General features: G+C 38.0%; 1 protein-coding gene across 1 annotated transcript in view; it reads left to right on the plus strand.

Moving 5' to 3' along the window:
- Positions 1 to 13,981, plus strand: part of GRID1 (glutamate ionotropic receptor delta type subunit 1) — a 1,069,958-nt gene that overhangs the window by 783,709 nt on the left and 272,268 nt on the right. Inside the window, exon 5 of the mRNA XM_070753904.1 lies at positions 6,656 to 6,861. Coding sequence (XP_070610005.1) covers positions 6,656 to 6,861 — 206 coding nt within the window. The remainder of the gene's footprint in view (positions 1 to 6,655; positions 6,862 to 13,981) is intronic.

The following is a 13,981-nucleotide window of genomic DNA, read 5'->3' on the forward strand; positions in this document are numbered from 1 at the left end:
AGATTATCATTTGTATTTGGGAAATATTTCCCCGTCCTATGTGATTTTCTTGCTCTGAAATTAGATTTTTCTTGGATTTTCATTTAAATGCTTGTTCCAAGTTAAAATAGTTTCCCTCTGAATGCACAATACACAATAGACGAGCACACAATAGATTCAGAATAGAATAGAATAGAATAGAACAGAACAGAATAGAACAGAATACAATAGAATAGAATTCTTTATTGGCCAAGTGTGATTGGACACACAAGGAATTTGTCTTGGTGCATATGCTCTCAGCGTACATAAAAGAAAAAAGATACTGTACTTTTGTCAAGAATCATGTGGTTCAACACTTAATGATTGTCATAGAGGTCAAATAAGCAACGAAGAAACAATAGAATAGAATAGAATAGAATAGAATAGAATTTTATTGGCCAAGTGTGATTGGACACACAAGGAATTTGTCTTGGTGCATATGCTCTTAGCGTACATAAAATAAAATATACATTTGTCAAGAATCATATGGTACAACACTTAATGATTGTCATAAGGGTCAAATAAGCAATGAAGAAGCAACATTAATAAAAATGTTAGGATACAAGCAACAAGTTACAGTCATACAGTCCTAAGTGGGAGGAAAAGGGTGATAGGAATGATGAGAAAAAACTAGTAGATGCAAATGTAAGAAATAAAATTCAATCACTTTATAAAGAATGAACAATGTACAGTAGTCCCTCGCTATATCGCGCTTCACCTACTGCGGCTTCACTTCATCGCGGGTTTTCAAGAAATATTAATGAGAAAAATCATTTGTGGATCTTCGCTGGTTTGCGGGTTTCTGAGGAAGTCGATCGGCAAATTTAAACAGCCCGCGGAACTCGATCGGCAGGTTTTTTTTAAAAAAAATTCTAAAATTGTAAATACTGTATTTAAATACTGTATCTAAAATAAATACTGTGTGGGAAGGGTTTATAAACACTTAAAACAATGAAAACTTACAAAACAATTACAATATAAATACTGAAATAAGTACTATCAGTCGATAAATTCCCCATTGCGGATTTCACCTATCGGGGCCGGGTCTGGAACGTAACACCAGCGATAGGTGAGGTCTTACTGTAACCCAGAGATGAAGCCAATGAAGGATACAAAATTGAATCTTCCTTGGTGAAGGGAATTTTTCTTTTTCTTTGTGGTGATGGCACATTTATGCTTTATGTTTTGTCTTTTGTAAAAAAAAAATTAAAAAATCAATAAAATTATATTTTTTTTAAAAAAAGAGAGAAAAAACTAGTAGAAATAGAAGTGCAGACTTAGTAAAAAGTTTAATAGTATCAATGTTAACCACTCCAAACTCAACTGCAGAAAATATGACTTCAGCAATAGAGTGATCAATGCCTAGAATGCACTACCTGACACTGTGGTTTCTTCCCCAAACCCCAAAAACTTTAACATTACAATATCTGCTGTCAACTTCACCCCATTCCTAAGAGGTCTGTAAGGGGCGTGCAAAAGCGCACCAGCATGCCTATAGCCCCTGTTCCACTGCCTTCATTTATCTGTATTTACATTGTTTATGTTTATGTTAGTACCAATAAATAATAATAATAATAATAATAATAATAATAATAATAATAGTTTGTTTGTTTGTTTGTTTGTTCCTTCGTTCCTTCATTCCTTCATTCCTTCCTTCCTTCCTTCATTCATTCATTCATTCATTTATTTATTTATTTATTAGATTTGTATGCCGCCCTTCTCCATAGACTCAGGACTGCTAACAACAATAATAAAAACAGCATATAATAGTAATAATAATAATAATAATAGTTTGTTTGTTTGTTTGTTTGTTTGTTTGTTCGTTCGTTCGTTCGTTCGTTCGTTCGTTCATTCATTTATTTATTTATTTATTTATTAGATTTGTATGCCGCCCTTCTCCATAGACTCAGGACGGCTAACAACAATAATAAAAACAGCATATAATAATAATAATAATAATAATAACAACAACAACAACAACAACAACTATTATTATTATTATTATTATTATTATTATTATTATTATTATTATTATTATTATTGATTAGACTTGTATGCCGCCCCTCTCCGAAGACTCGGAACGGCTCACAACAAAATACAAAGCACAAATCTAATATTGAAAACAATTATAAAAACCCATTATTAAACAGTCATACCATTCAATTAAACCATACATAACATGAAACAGCAAGAGTCAGTTATGCTCCCCCAAGCCTGGCAACATAGGTGGGTTTTCAGTAATTTGCAAAAGGCAAGAAGGGTGGGGGCAGTCCTAATCTCCAGGGGGAGTTGATTCCAGAGGGCTGGGGCCACCACAGAGAAGGCTCTTCTCCTGGGGCCCGCCAGACGACATTGTTTTGTCGACGGGACCCGGAGAAGGCCAAATCTGTGGGACCTGATCGGTCGCTGGGATTCGTGCGGCAGAAGGCGGTCCCGAAGGTATTCTGGTCCAATAATAATAAGATATACAAGATAATATCTGTAATATCGAGTCCGCGGAGAGGGGCAGCATACAAATCTAAATAATAAATAAATATGTTCTGACAAAATCAATCAATCAAATGAAATAAACAAACACTGAAGTTCAGAATTTAATGCTTGCCTCATTTCAGATAGTGGGTTTGCTTCCAGTATTGTAATTTTCCTATTGACAGGTTGGGAAATAAAATTTATTCTCAAAAATCAGGCTCTCCACTTATGTTTCTTCACAAACGGGTTTTCACTTTCAGAATAAGCATTGGAATATAGAAAACAAAATAAATACAAGATCAACAACATGTATTTGCGTTAGTAAAATGCCCCCATGGTATTTTTTATTAATATTTCAACATGTATAGGAAACAGCTACGAGGGTAATCAGAGTTCTCAGATATTTAATCCATAATACTGTAATTCTCTGCATATTTCTTCCAACCGGTTGGGCTTTCTGAAGTTTGTCACCCCGAGCATAATGAAACCCACATGACGCTGGATTTAGCCCATGGAGTTTCAAATACCAACATGTGGCAGCTTTGAAAATCCTTGTTTTCTTTTGCTGAAAAGCACTATCATTGGTCTTCGGGAACCTGCATATAATCCTTGGTTCTACTTTGTTTGTGATTACCTCCTCTTTAGTGGCAGTGATTGCCTTTTTAGAAGGAGTCTGGCAATGTGTGATTGTTGCACACACACAAAAAAGAATGCACTTCAGGCTTTAGGTTTAGGAATTCAGAATTATTATTATTATTTATTATTTATTCGGCTTCTACGCCGCCCAATCTTGAAGGACTCAGGGCAGCTTACAACAATAATAAAAAAAATATTGTGTTTTGTTATTATCACAACAAAATAAAACAATTTATAACAAATCTAATAATTTTAAAAACATTTTAAAAAACCCATTATTAAGCAGACCTGCATACAAACATACCATACATAAATTGTATAGGCCCGGGGGAGATATCTCAATTCCCCCATGCCTGGCGACAAAGTTGGGTTTTAAGGAGTTTACGAAAGGCGAGGAGGGTGGGGGGGAGCTGGTTCCAGAGGGTTGGGGCCGCCACAGAGAAGGCTCATTCCCTGGGACCCACCAGCCGACATTGTTTAGTCAACAGGACCTGGAGAAGGCCAACTTATAAATAGATATGAAGGGATAAAAAAGAAGTCAAACATTATCTGAAACAAAAACATTATCTAAAACTGAAACCCCATGAAAAAGTTATTCAAAAAGTCAGTCACAATCATACACATGCATACCATTCATAGACCTGGCCAACAAGGATGTAAATTTATGGACCCCACCCCAGGCCTGCTGGCAAAGACAGGTCTTTGTGGCCTTACAAAAGTCCAGCTGGGTGGAAGCAGTAAAGACATTGGGTTCCATAGAGCCGGGGCAGCCGCAGAGAAGGCCCTCGCCTGTGGTCCCGCCAACCTGCATTGCTTAGTCCAGTGTTTCCCAACCTTGGCAACTTGAAGATATCTGGACTTCAACTCCCAGCATTCGCTGGGGAGTCCAAATATCTTCAAGTTGCCAAGGTTGGGAAACACTGCCTTAGTCGACAGGACCTGGAAGAGGCCAAGTCTGTGGAGTTAGAGAGTTCGGCCTGTCACAGCATAAGGGGGGGATGGGAGGTGAAAAATACTGAGGCAGTCGGTTCTTAAAGCTCTTTTTATTTGTAAACACAGGACAGCTCTTTTTGTAAGTGACTCCTTGTATAAGAACGCGACTGGAATAAACAGTGCCAGTGCGCTCCTTTTATACTTTATTTTTCCCGCTAAAAATCCTACTGTCAAACTCTTAGCCAATCAGAACGCACCAACCATTTCAACTATTTACATTTACCTCAGCGCATATTTAACAGGAGGGGTAGTGAGGGTCGTGAATAAGTGCACTAGCATGCCTCCCGTCCCCTGTCCTATTGTCTCTCCTATATCTCATATATCGTATCTACTATTCTTCTATTCCAGTGATTTTCAACCTTTTTTGAGCTGCGGCACATTTTTTACATATACAAAATCATGGGGCACATTGAGCGGGGGGGGGGAATGGGGGGGCTAAAAAAGTTTGGACAAAAAAATTCTCTCTATCTCTTCCTCCCTTTTGCTCTATTTCTCTCCCTCTTTCTCTCTCTCTCTTCCTTCTTCTCTCTCTCCATCCCTCTTTCTTTCTCCCTTCCTTCCTCTCTTTTTTGCTCTCTTTCTCTCTCCCTCCTTCCCTCCCTCTCTTTCTATCTCTCTTTCTCTCTCTTGCTTTCTTTCTCTCTCTCTTTCTCTCTTGCTTTCTTTCTCTCTCTTTCTTTCTCTCTTGCTTTCTTTCTCTCTCTTTCTCTCTCTTGCTTTCTTTCACTTTCTCTTTCTCTCTTGCTTTCTTTTTCTCTGTTTCTCTCTCTCTCTTGCTTTCTCTCTTTCTCTCTTTCTCTCTCTTGCTGAGCTTCGCGGCACACTAGTGTGCCACGGCACACTGGTTGAAAAACACTGTTCTATTCTATTCTTCTTATACTACTGTCATAATATCCTTCTACTCTCTAATTGATATAGTCTTTTCCTAAATTTTCAGTTCTATTCTTTCTCTAATATATTTTACTCGAGTATAACCTCTATAACCTTCATTGTGTATTATTGTGCATTGGACTAGATAGATAGATAGATAGATAGATAGATAGATAGATAGATAGATAGATAGATAGATAGATAGATAGATAGATAGATAAGATAGACAGACAGACAGACAGACAGACAGACAGACAGACAGACAGACAGACAGACAGACAGACAGACAGACAGACAGACAGATAGATAGATAGTCAGGGGGAAAATTACTAGACACAACCAAACATTCCTTCCTCCTAGCCAAGGTCACTGTTTGTTCTGCCTCAATTAAGATTGGGAAAGAGGGACACCATTGAGCGGGGTGGGGGGTGGGGGCTAAGAAAAATTTTTTTGCCCAAAAAATTAGCAAAAAAAATATATCAATCCTTCCTTCCTTCCTTCCTTCTTTCTTTCTTTCTTTCTTTCTTTCTTTCTTTCTTTATTTCTGTTTCTCTATTGCTTCCTCTTTTCTCTCTTTCTCTCTCTCCTTCCTTCCTTCTTTCTTTCTCTCTCTCCCTCTCTCTCTTTCTCTTTCTCCCCCTCTTTCTTTTTTTTTCTCTCTCTCTTCTTTGTTTAAGTTTGCCAACCCCTAGCATAGAGTAGAAGATTCTTCTATGGGAGCGAATAGGACACTTAGTGAAAACTTACCAAGCTTGATAACACATCCTGCCATGAATCTAATTGGGAAAGTCAAAGAATTTCTCAAATGGCCGTGAACTTTCGCCATCAGAAAGAATGATTCAGGAAAAAGTATTCAATTACTACATACCTTCTGTGAGTTTGTGCTTTGTCTTCTATTTCAGGAATGTCACACTACCTTCCAAATCAATGAGATTTGGGTTTATTCAGAGTAAAATCCAGCAGGCTAAAAGAAGCCTCTTTGACAAGCTAAGGGACAGCTCAGGGTTGTTGGTTTTTTTTTTTTGTTTAAATATACTTTATTGGTTTATGCAAAAAGGAGTAAAACAGGGTGAAAGGGGGATGGGAGTACAGAAAAGAGAAGTGGGAGGGGAGTGGGGTAAACAGTATTGTTATATCACAGCTTATATATATGATTGTATACACATTCCAAGTATTTGTCCATATGTAAATATTTCGTATTTAGAATTCTTATTTGAATAATCTTATAGCTGTAATATTTGATAATCCAACAGTAATGTAAAAAGCGAAGGGGTAGAAAGGGAAAAAAGGGAGAAAGAAAGAGAGAAGAAAGAAAGAAAAGAGAGATAGAGAGAGGAGAAGTAATACCTGCAAGCAAGCAGGCGTTTGGATTGTGACGACTTAGATGGATTATATTATATTTTTTGTTAGTGAAAGTTAATCGTAAGTTGTAATATTAGAAGATTTCTAATAGTTATCAAGTGGATTGAACTCAGACAGGGATTGTATTGGTTTTTAATTATACATATCTTTATTTTGGTTTATATTAAGCAATTTTGGTTATTTTTCGCTTTGTCATCTTTAGAGTTGGACAGCCAGTTTTTTGACCTTTGTCATGGCTTTCTTCTTTGCTCAGAGCTATGTTCTCTTTCTTAGAGACCTGAAGATTATTCTTGTTTCTCTTCGGCAGATATTCGCGGCCTGCAAGGATTTCTGGATCAGGCTTCAAAGCTGGGACTTGACGTGTCTTTACAAAAAGTAGACAGGAACATCAGCAGAGTTTTTGCAAGCCTTTTTACTTCCATGAAAACCGAAGAGTTGAACCGCTACCGAGATACGCTACGGAGAGCCATCTTGCTTCTGAGCCCAAGGGGAGCGCAAACGTTCATCAATGAGGTCAGTACCTTCTTTCTGGAGTCTTCTCTTAACTGAAAGTCGTAAGAAATGTGATCATAGGTCATATCTACTTCTGCAGTTCAACCTTGAGATGTCATACTTTTCTGGTTGGGGTAAAATGCTAAATCATCTGCTTTGCAATAATAAATAAAGTAAAATGTAGACTTGGGAACTTTGAAAAGTACTTATGTACGAGGGTCGCCCAGAAAGTAACGCACCACATTTTTTTTCTTCGACAATTATTTATTGAACACAATGAAACTTACACACAAGAAAGAATTATGTTTCTTCTGCACTCCCTATTTTTCCACGTAATCTCCATCCCGTTCTATGGTCTTCCTCTAGGGCAGTGGTTCTCAACCACAACAACACAAGAGCACACGACAGATTTAAACTTAATATTAACTGCTCCAAACTTGACTGTAAAAAATATGACTTCAGTAACCGAGTTGTCGAAGCGTGGAACTCATTACCGGACTCCATAGTGTCATCCCCAAACCCCCAACACTTTACCCTTAGATTATCTACGGTTGACCTATCCAGATTCCTAAGAGGTCAGTAAGGGGCGAGTACAAGTGCACTAGAGTGCCTTCCGTCCCCTGTCCTACTGCTCTCCTATATCTCCTATACCTTTCTTCTGTTCCGATATCTCTTCTTCTATTCTTTCATTGATACGTTCTATTACTATATCTTCTTTTCTATTCTTTCATAGATATATTTTACGATGAATATCTCCTCTATAACATTCTTCATGCATTTTACTATGTGTATATAGATATATACCCACTAAAACCCTCATTATGTATTGGACTAAATAAATAAATAAATAAATAAATAAATAAATAAATAAATAAATAAATAAATAAATAAATAAATAAATAAATAAATAAATAAATAAATAAATAAATAAATAAATAAATAAATAAATAAATAAATAAATAAATAAATAAATAAATAAATAAATAAATAAATAAATAAATAAATAAATAAATAAATAAATAAATAAATAAATAAATAAATAAATAAATAAATAAATAAATAAATAAATAAATAAATAAATAAACAAACAAACAAACAAACCTTGGGGTCGGGATCCCTTTGGGGGTCGAACGACCATTTCACAGGGGTCGCCTAAGACCATGGGAAAAGACAAATTTCCAATGGTGTTAGCAACTAAAGCTTCTATTCTGGCATCTCGGAACATATTTTTACAATCCAACCAATCAGGCGTTTACAGGGGGGGTGTCTCCCTATGACCTCTTGCCAGTCAGCTTAAATATCTGTTGGAAGAATTGGCGCTAAACTTATAGTTGGGGGTCACCACAAGATGAGGAACTGTATTAAGGGGTCGCGGCATTAGAAAGGTTGAGAACCACTGCTCTAGGGAGACACAAGGGCACGTATGCCCCATCGGTACCTCTCCTTGTTCTGGTCACAAAGCCATTTCTGCACTCTGCGAATCACCTCTAATGGCCTCACCCTCCGGGCCCAGCGACTGACCGTACTTCTGTCAACTGCAGATTCTCCATAAACTGTACACAAACGTTTATGAATGTTCCCAACAGTTTCTTTCTCCAAAGTGAGAAATTCAATGGTGATGCGCTGCTTGTAATGCACATCACTTAGAGTTGCCATTTCAAAACACTGCTACAGCTACACTATCGGTCTGAAGAAATACAAAATTTACACACACACTCCTGACAATATCTAAAGTTCTGCATTCATACCATTACTGTAGGCTGAGAAAAAAAATGTGATGCATTATGTTGGTATGTCTCGGTATAGCTAGGCTATGAGACCTTTGACATACACTGAGCAGAGAATTTAAACAGAGTGTGGATGTGTGGCAAAGCCAAAGAAACAAATAGACACAGACTTAGTTATGCTTAACAAGTACTATTTACATATATACAAAATAGAAACAATCCATAACAAGCACTAAGCCATACAATATAATAAGCACTAGGCAAATACACTCCCACCTCAAGGCAAAGGAGTGCTGGCGCCCTCTTATGGCGAACCAGCCCAAAATATTTAAAGTGAAAATACAAGAGACTACAATAGGTAGTTTACAATGGCAAACCCTAACAACCATGTACCTTGTACTAACACATTACTTTCTGGGCGACCCTCATACAAGGAATGGTGTACAGTATCTCCTAGGCAGGTTGCCAATCACACTTTGAGTTTGACATTCCTCACCATTCTAATAGCTTTAAAGTTGCAAATATAAGGAAAATCTTATCAGGTATCCATGTTCATATGATTGATAGATGAGGACAACTGGTTTCACTTCACTGATAGGAGTGATTATGCAGTGTGATCAGGTTATTTGGAAAATGGTTCTATACATTTCTCTTATTGTATTTATTTATGCTAATTTGGTGTTTGCCATCTTGGGCAAAGCTTTTGTGAAGTTTTCAAAAGATGCCACAGATTTATCACTGTTGCGGTTGTTAAATTGGAGTGCCGTAAATTTGCCGTAGTAGGCAAAGAAGTATGTATGATTTGAAATGGACTGATATTTCATATATTTTTAGTGGGCCTGATGAATTACCCCATGGAAAAGTAATTTCTAGATGAATTAATATTTTAATGAATTTTATCATTTATAAATGAATCAATAATGTATTTTTGATAGGGATCATCGGCTAATTAATCTTCACATGGAATTATAAGCAACAGTTAATTGGTCTTTTTGAAGTGATGGGAGTAAAGAGTTATGGAAGCTCATACAATAGAAAAGGGTCAGAATGCAGAAAATGGTCTAAATATGTTCTTTTTTAAAAAGTTTCTGCTTTGTTTAGTTTGAATAATACAATATAATACATAATATTATACTTTATAGTTGATAACAATCGGGTTATCATTACCATGTGGAATAATGTTCTCATTGGATGTTTTTTTTTCTCTGTCTCTCTCTTGATTTTGAGCAACTTGTAAAATCAAAAACAAAGTTCACATAAATACAATAGGTCTGACATAAAGAAGATATAATATTAATGTTCTATAGTTATCTTTGTATGGTTTATCAAACGTGAAACATTGTTGTGGTTTACCAATTGGTGGTTGCCTTATTTGTTTGTGTTTGCAAAATATAGATCGTTGCTTTTTAATATAGAGAATATGAAATGATTTTTTCCCCAGATATTTCTTATGAGATTTTATTTAAAAAAAATATATATTTCCCAGTCTCACTTATAACCACTTTTTATTTGTTTGTTATGGTTTCTTGGCATGTTTAATATGATCTCCACTCTAAATAACAAGCCTGCTTAGCTTTTGAAGATCAGCCAAAGAACTGATTAGAAGGAAATTTAGAACAAAGAAAATGTTACTTCCTACTTCAGTCATGTACATTTCACTATTGACCACTACAATCCATTATATCAAGATATAGCAATGGCCATTAATTTAACGGGATTAAATGTCTCAAAGGGAGACCAAGCTAGAGGTTTTGAAGACTCAAGGATACATCTGAGTGGTGGAAAACCTACCTGTAATTAATTAATTAATCTATCTATCTATCTATCTATCTATCTATCTATCTATCTATCTATCTATCTATCTATCTATCTATCTATCTATTAGATTTGTATGCCGCCCCTCTCCGGAGACTCAGGGCGGCTAACAGCAACAATAAAACAGTGTACAATAGTAATTCAATACTAAAAATGATTAAAAACCCATAAATATAAAAACCAAACATACATACATACATACCATGCATAGAATTGTAAAGGCCTAGGGGGAAAGAAGATCTCAATTCCCCCATGCCTGATGGCAGAGGTGGGTTTTAAGAAGCTTACAAAAGGCAAGGAGGGTAGAGGCAATTCTAATCTCTGGGGGGAGTTGGTTCCAGAGGGCTGGGGCCACCACAAAGAAGGCTCTTCCCCTGGGTCCCGCCAAGCGACATTGTTTAGTTAACGGGACCTGGAGAAGATCCACTCTGTGCGACCTAACTGGTCGCTGGGATTCGTGCAGCAGAAGGCGGTCCCTAAGATAATCTGGTCCAGTGCCATGAAGGGCTTTATAGGTCATAACCAACACTTTGAATTGTGACCGGAAACTGATCGGCAACCAATGCAGACTGCGGAGTGTTGGTGTAACATGGGCATACCTTGGGAAAGCCCATGATTGCTCTCGCAGCTGCATTCTGCACGATCTGAAGTTTACGAACATTTTTCAAAGGTAGCCCCAGTTATAAGCAGGAGTGGGCTTCAAACAGTTTAGCAAGGGGTTCTCTGCTCGGTTGCTGGGTGATTGTGGCTTAGTCAGCCTCCTGCACCATGGCAGGGGGCATTTTTGCCCTCCCTGGGCTTTGGAGTCTTCCCTCAAGCCTCTGGGAGGGCAAAAACATCCTTACCAGGCTTCTAGGGCCCTCTGGAGGCCATCCCCGAATTTCCAGTAGGCCTGTTTTTCACCCTTCTGAGCCTCTGCGCATTCCCTGAACTTACCTGTATCCAAAACGGGCCATATGGAGACTTCTGGGAGGGGCAGAGTGGGGTGGACAGAGCCGGCCAGCAGTGGGATTTGGGATTCTCCAAATTGCATAAAATCTTTGCTAGAGGTTCTCCTGAATCCCTGGGAACCCTCAGCAGTCCACCTGGTTGTAAGAGAGCAATAGTTGCCGAGGGTGTGTCTCCATTTCTTGCTTTTGTGAGTATCCAAGTGGATTTTTTGGCTTTCATCAGGAAAAAAAAAAATGCTGGACTAAAGTGGGAGTTATTTTGATCTTACTGGTGTGCATATGTATTTTATCTATTGGGTGTTTTATTTTTCTTTTTAGACTTTTTAATGTAAACTGTTATTTTAGATTTTAATTATTAGATTTGTTACCATGTATTGTTTTTATCACTGTTGTGAGCCGCCCCGAATCTACGGAGAGGGGCGGCATACAAATCTAATTAATAATAATAATAATAATAATAATAATAATAATAATAATAATAATAATAATAATATATTTATGAGTTAATCAGTTGTCCTCCTTTAGGGAGGACAATCCTTCTTTTGTAGGTTCTGTCCTTCCTCCTTTTCAATATTTTAAACCTAATCTATTAATCTCTGTATTCAGAGATGCCACACCGAATTGTTACTCGTCATGTGACGGTACATGACGTAATTATGAGACACATGCACAGGATAACTTCACATGTCTCGCGCTTGTCTCCCACCATATTATACTTCATGTTTGCTTCTAACGGAAATACAAAATTATTTCTTTCTCAGTGAATATTATAGCTGCAGCACTTACCGTAAAATTCGATAGGAAGGATATTTCTTGCTCCGAAATTTCCAATAGTATATTGTTAGAAAATGATATACTATTGACAAAAAAAATATTCATTCAATGGAATAACACACATTTAATTAAATAATTAAAAGGGATGTAAGCATATTAGTGTATTTTTGTTTGAATTAATAAAATGTTTCATTTATTTACGTTGTACTTTTTTCTTCAATTTTTCGTCCCCCTTTTCATCGTAAAAAAAAATGGTCACCTTAATATTTAAGGCCTTGTGAGGACACCACCTTTATTGTACTCTGCGATTTATGACAGTGGTACCTCTATCTAAGAACGCCTCTACTTAAGAACTTTTCTAGATAAGAACTGGGTGTTCAAGATTTGTTTGCCTCTTCTTAAGAACTATTTTCTACTTAAGAACCCGAGCCCGGAAAAATTTCCCAGGAAATTTGAGAGCGGAACGAAGGCCCGGCCAGTTTCCTTCCTTCCCCCTTTAATCCCGGCCATCTCGGGCTTTTCTGGGCTGCCAGAGGAGCCTTTCGGTGGCGCTTAAGGATGCTTTGGCAATCCAGAGCGAACGAAGCATTTTCCTTTCTCTGGGCACTTGGACAGGGAATAAACCTCCGCCAGCGCCCAGAGAAAAGAAACGCTCCCTTCGCTCTGGGCAGCGCCTGTCCTCCTCCTCCTCTTCTTCCTCCTCCTACTCCCACCCAAGGAATCAATGTAAAAGCATTATTTGCTTTTACATTGATTCCTATGGGGAAAATTGCTTCTACTTACAAACTTTTCTACTTAAGAACCTGGTCAGGGAACGAATTAAGTTCTTAAGTAGAGGTACCACTGTACTCTGGAATACAAACTCTATATGTTGGATTGTGGGGTTTGAAAACTTAAGAGAGATGTGCAAGTTATCTTTCTGGAAACAATGTTCTCCACTGCCCTGTCGAAGGACCCTGGGCAGCAGTGGGTTGCTACTAGTACGGCCCAGTTCTACGACTCAGCAGGAGGCTCCGCCCACCTGCCCCAGACACTTCTGCACATGCTCAGAAGCATCGCACACATGCAAACTGGTAGCAATGGGATTTAGAACCCATCACTATCCTGGGCCTTGGTTCTGCGCATGCGCTAGATTCTTCCATCCTTGAGTGGAAACATCAAAGTCAGTTGTTGACACCGTTTCAACTAATTTAACATTTTCCACTGTGCTTTGAAATTGCTTCCCTTATATTGTGGTTAGCTCTGGCCCAACTCCTGCTCCAAGGACTATGGATGTGGGGGAGACATCCACATGCTGCAGGCCTGTTTTGCCCCCCGTGGAATCTGCTGATGAAGGCTCCTCTGACCAAGAAGACATGAGTGACAGGGAGGAGGAGAATGTGGCAGACAACTCAGAAGGAGATCAATTATCTAGCTCCTCCTTGGATTCAGAACAAGAGTTAATGATACAGCCACGCATGCGGAGAGCGATGCGTAGGCAACAACAACTGAGAGATTATTATCAAAGAAAATGAGGCCACCTGTGGTTGTGGTAATTAGTGAGGCTGCTATAAATAGCAGCCTGTGGGTTTGGCCATTGAGGAGGATTTTCTGATCCGTTGTGTTTCGTGCCTGCCTTGCTGACTTTGACCTTTTGTGTGCTGATTTTCCCCCGCTTTGAAACTAAACCAGAGCAAAGTGTGTTTCACTTTGTGAAAGAAGAAGGACTGTGAATTGCCTCACAGCTGCAAGCTAAGTATCACAGAACTGATAAGGGACTTGTACCAATTACCAGTTTGTTTGGAGACCAGTGCTCTTTGCTATACAAAAAGAGGGCTTGGTTTAAGTGACTTTTCATTATAAAGAACATTGTTTTGAATTTTCAAACGTGTGCGT

The sequence above is a fragment of the Erythrolamprus reginae genome, chromosome 5 (assembly GCF_031021105.1).
Source record: "Erythrolamprus reginae isolate rEryReg1 chromosome 5, rEryReg1.hap1, whole genome shotgun sequence".
Taxonomy (NCBI): Eukaryota; Metazoa; Chordata; class Lepidosauria; order Squamata; family Dipsadidae; genus Erythrolamprus; species Erythrolamprus reginae.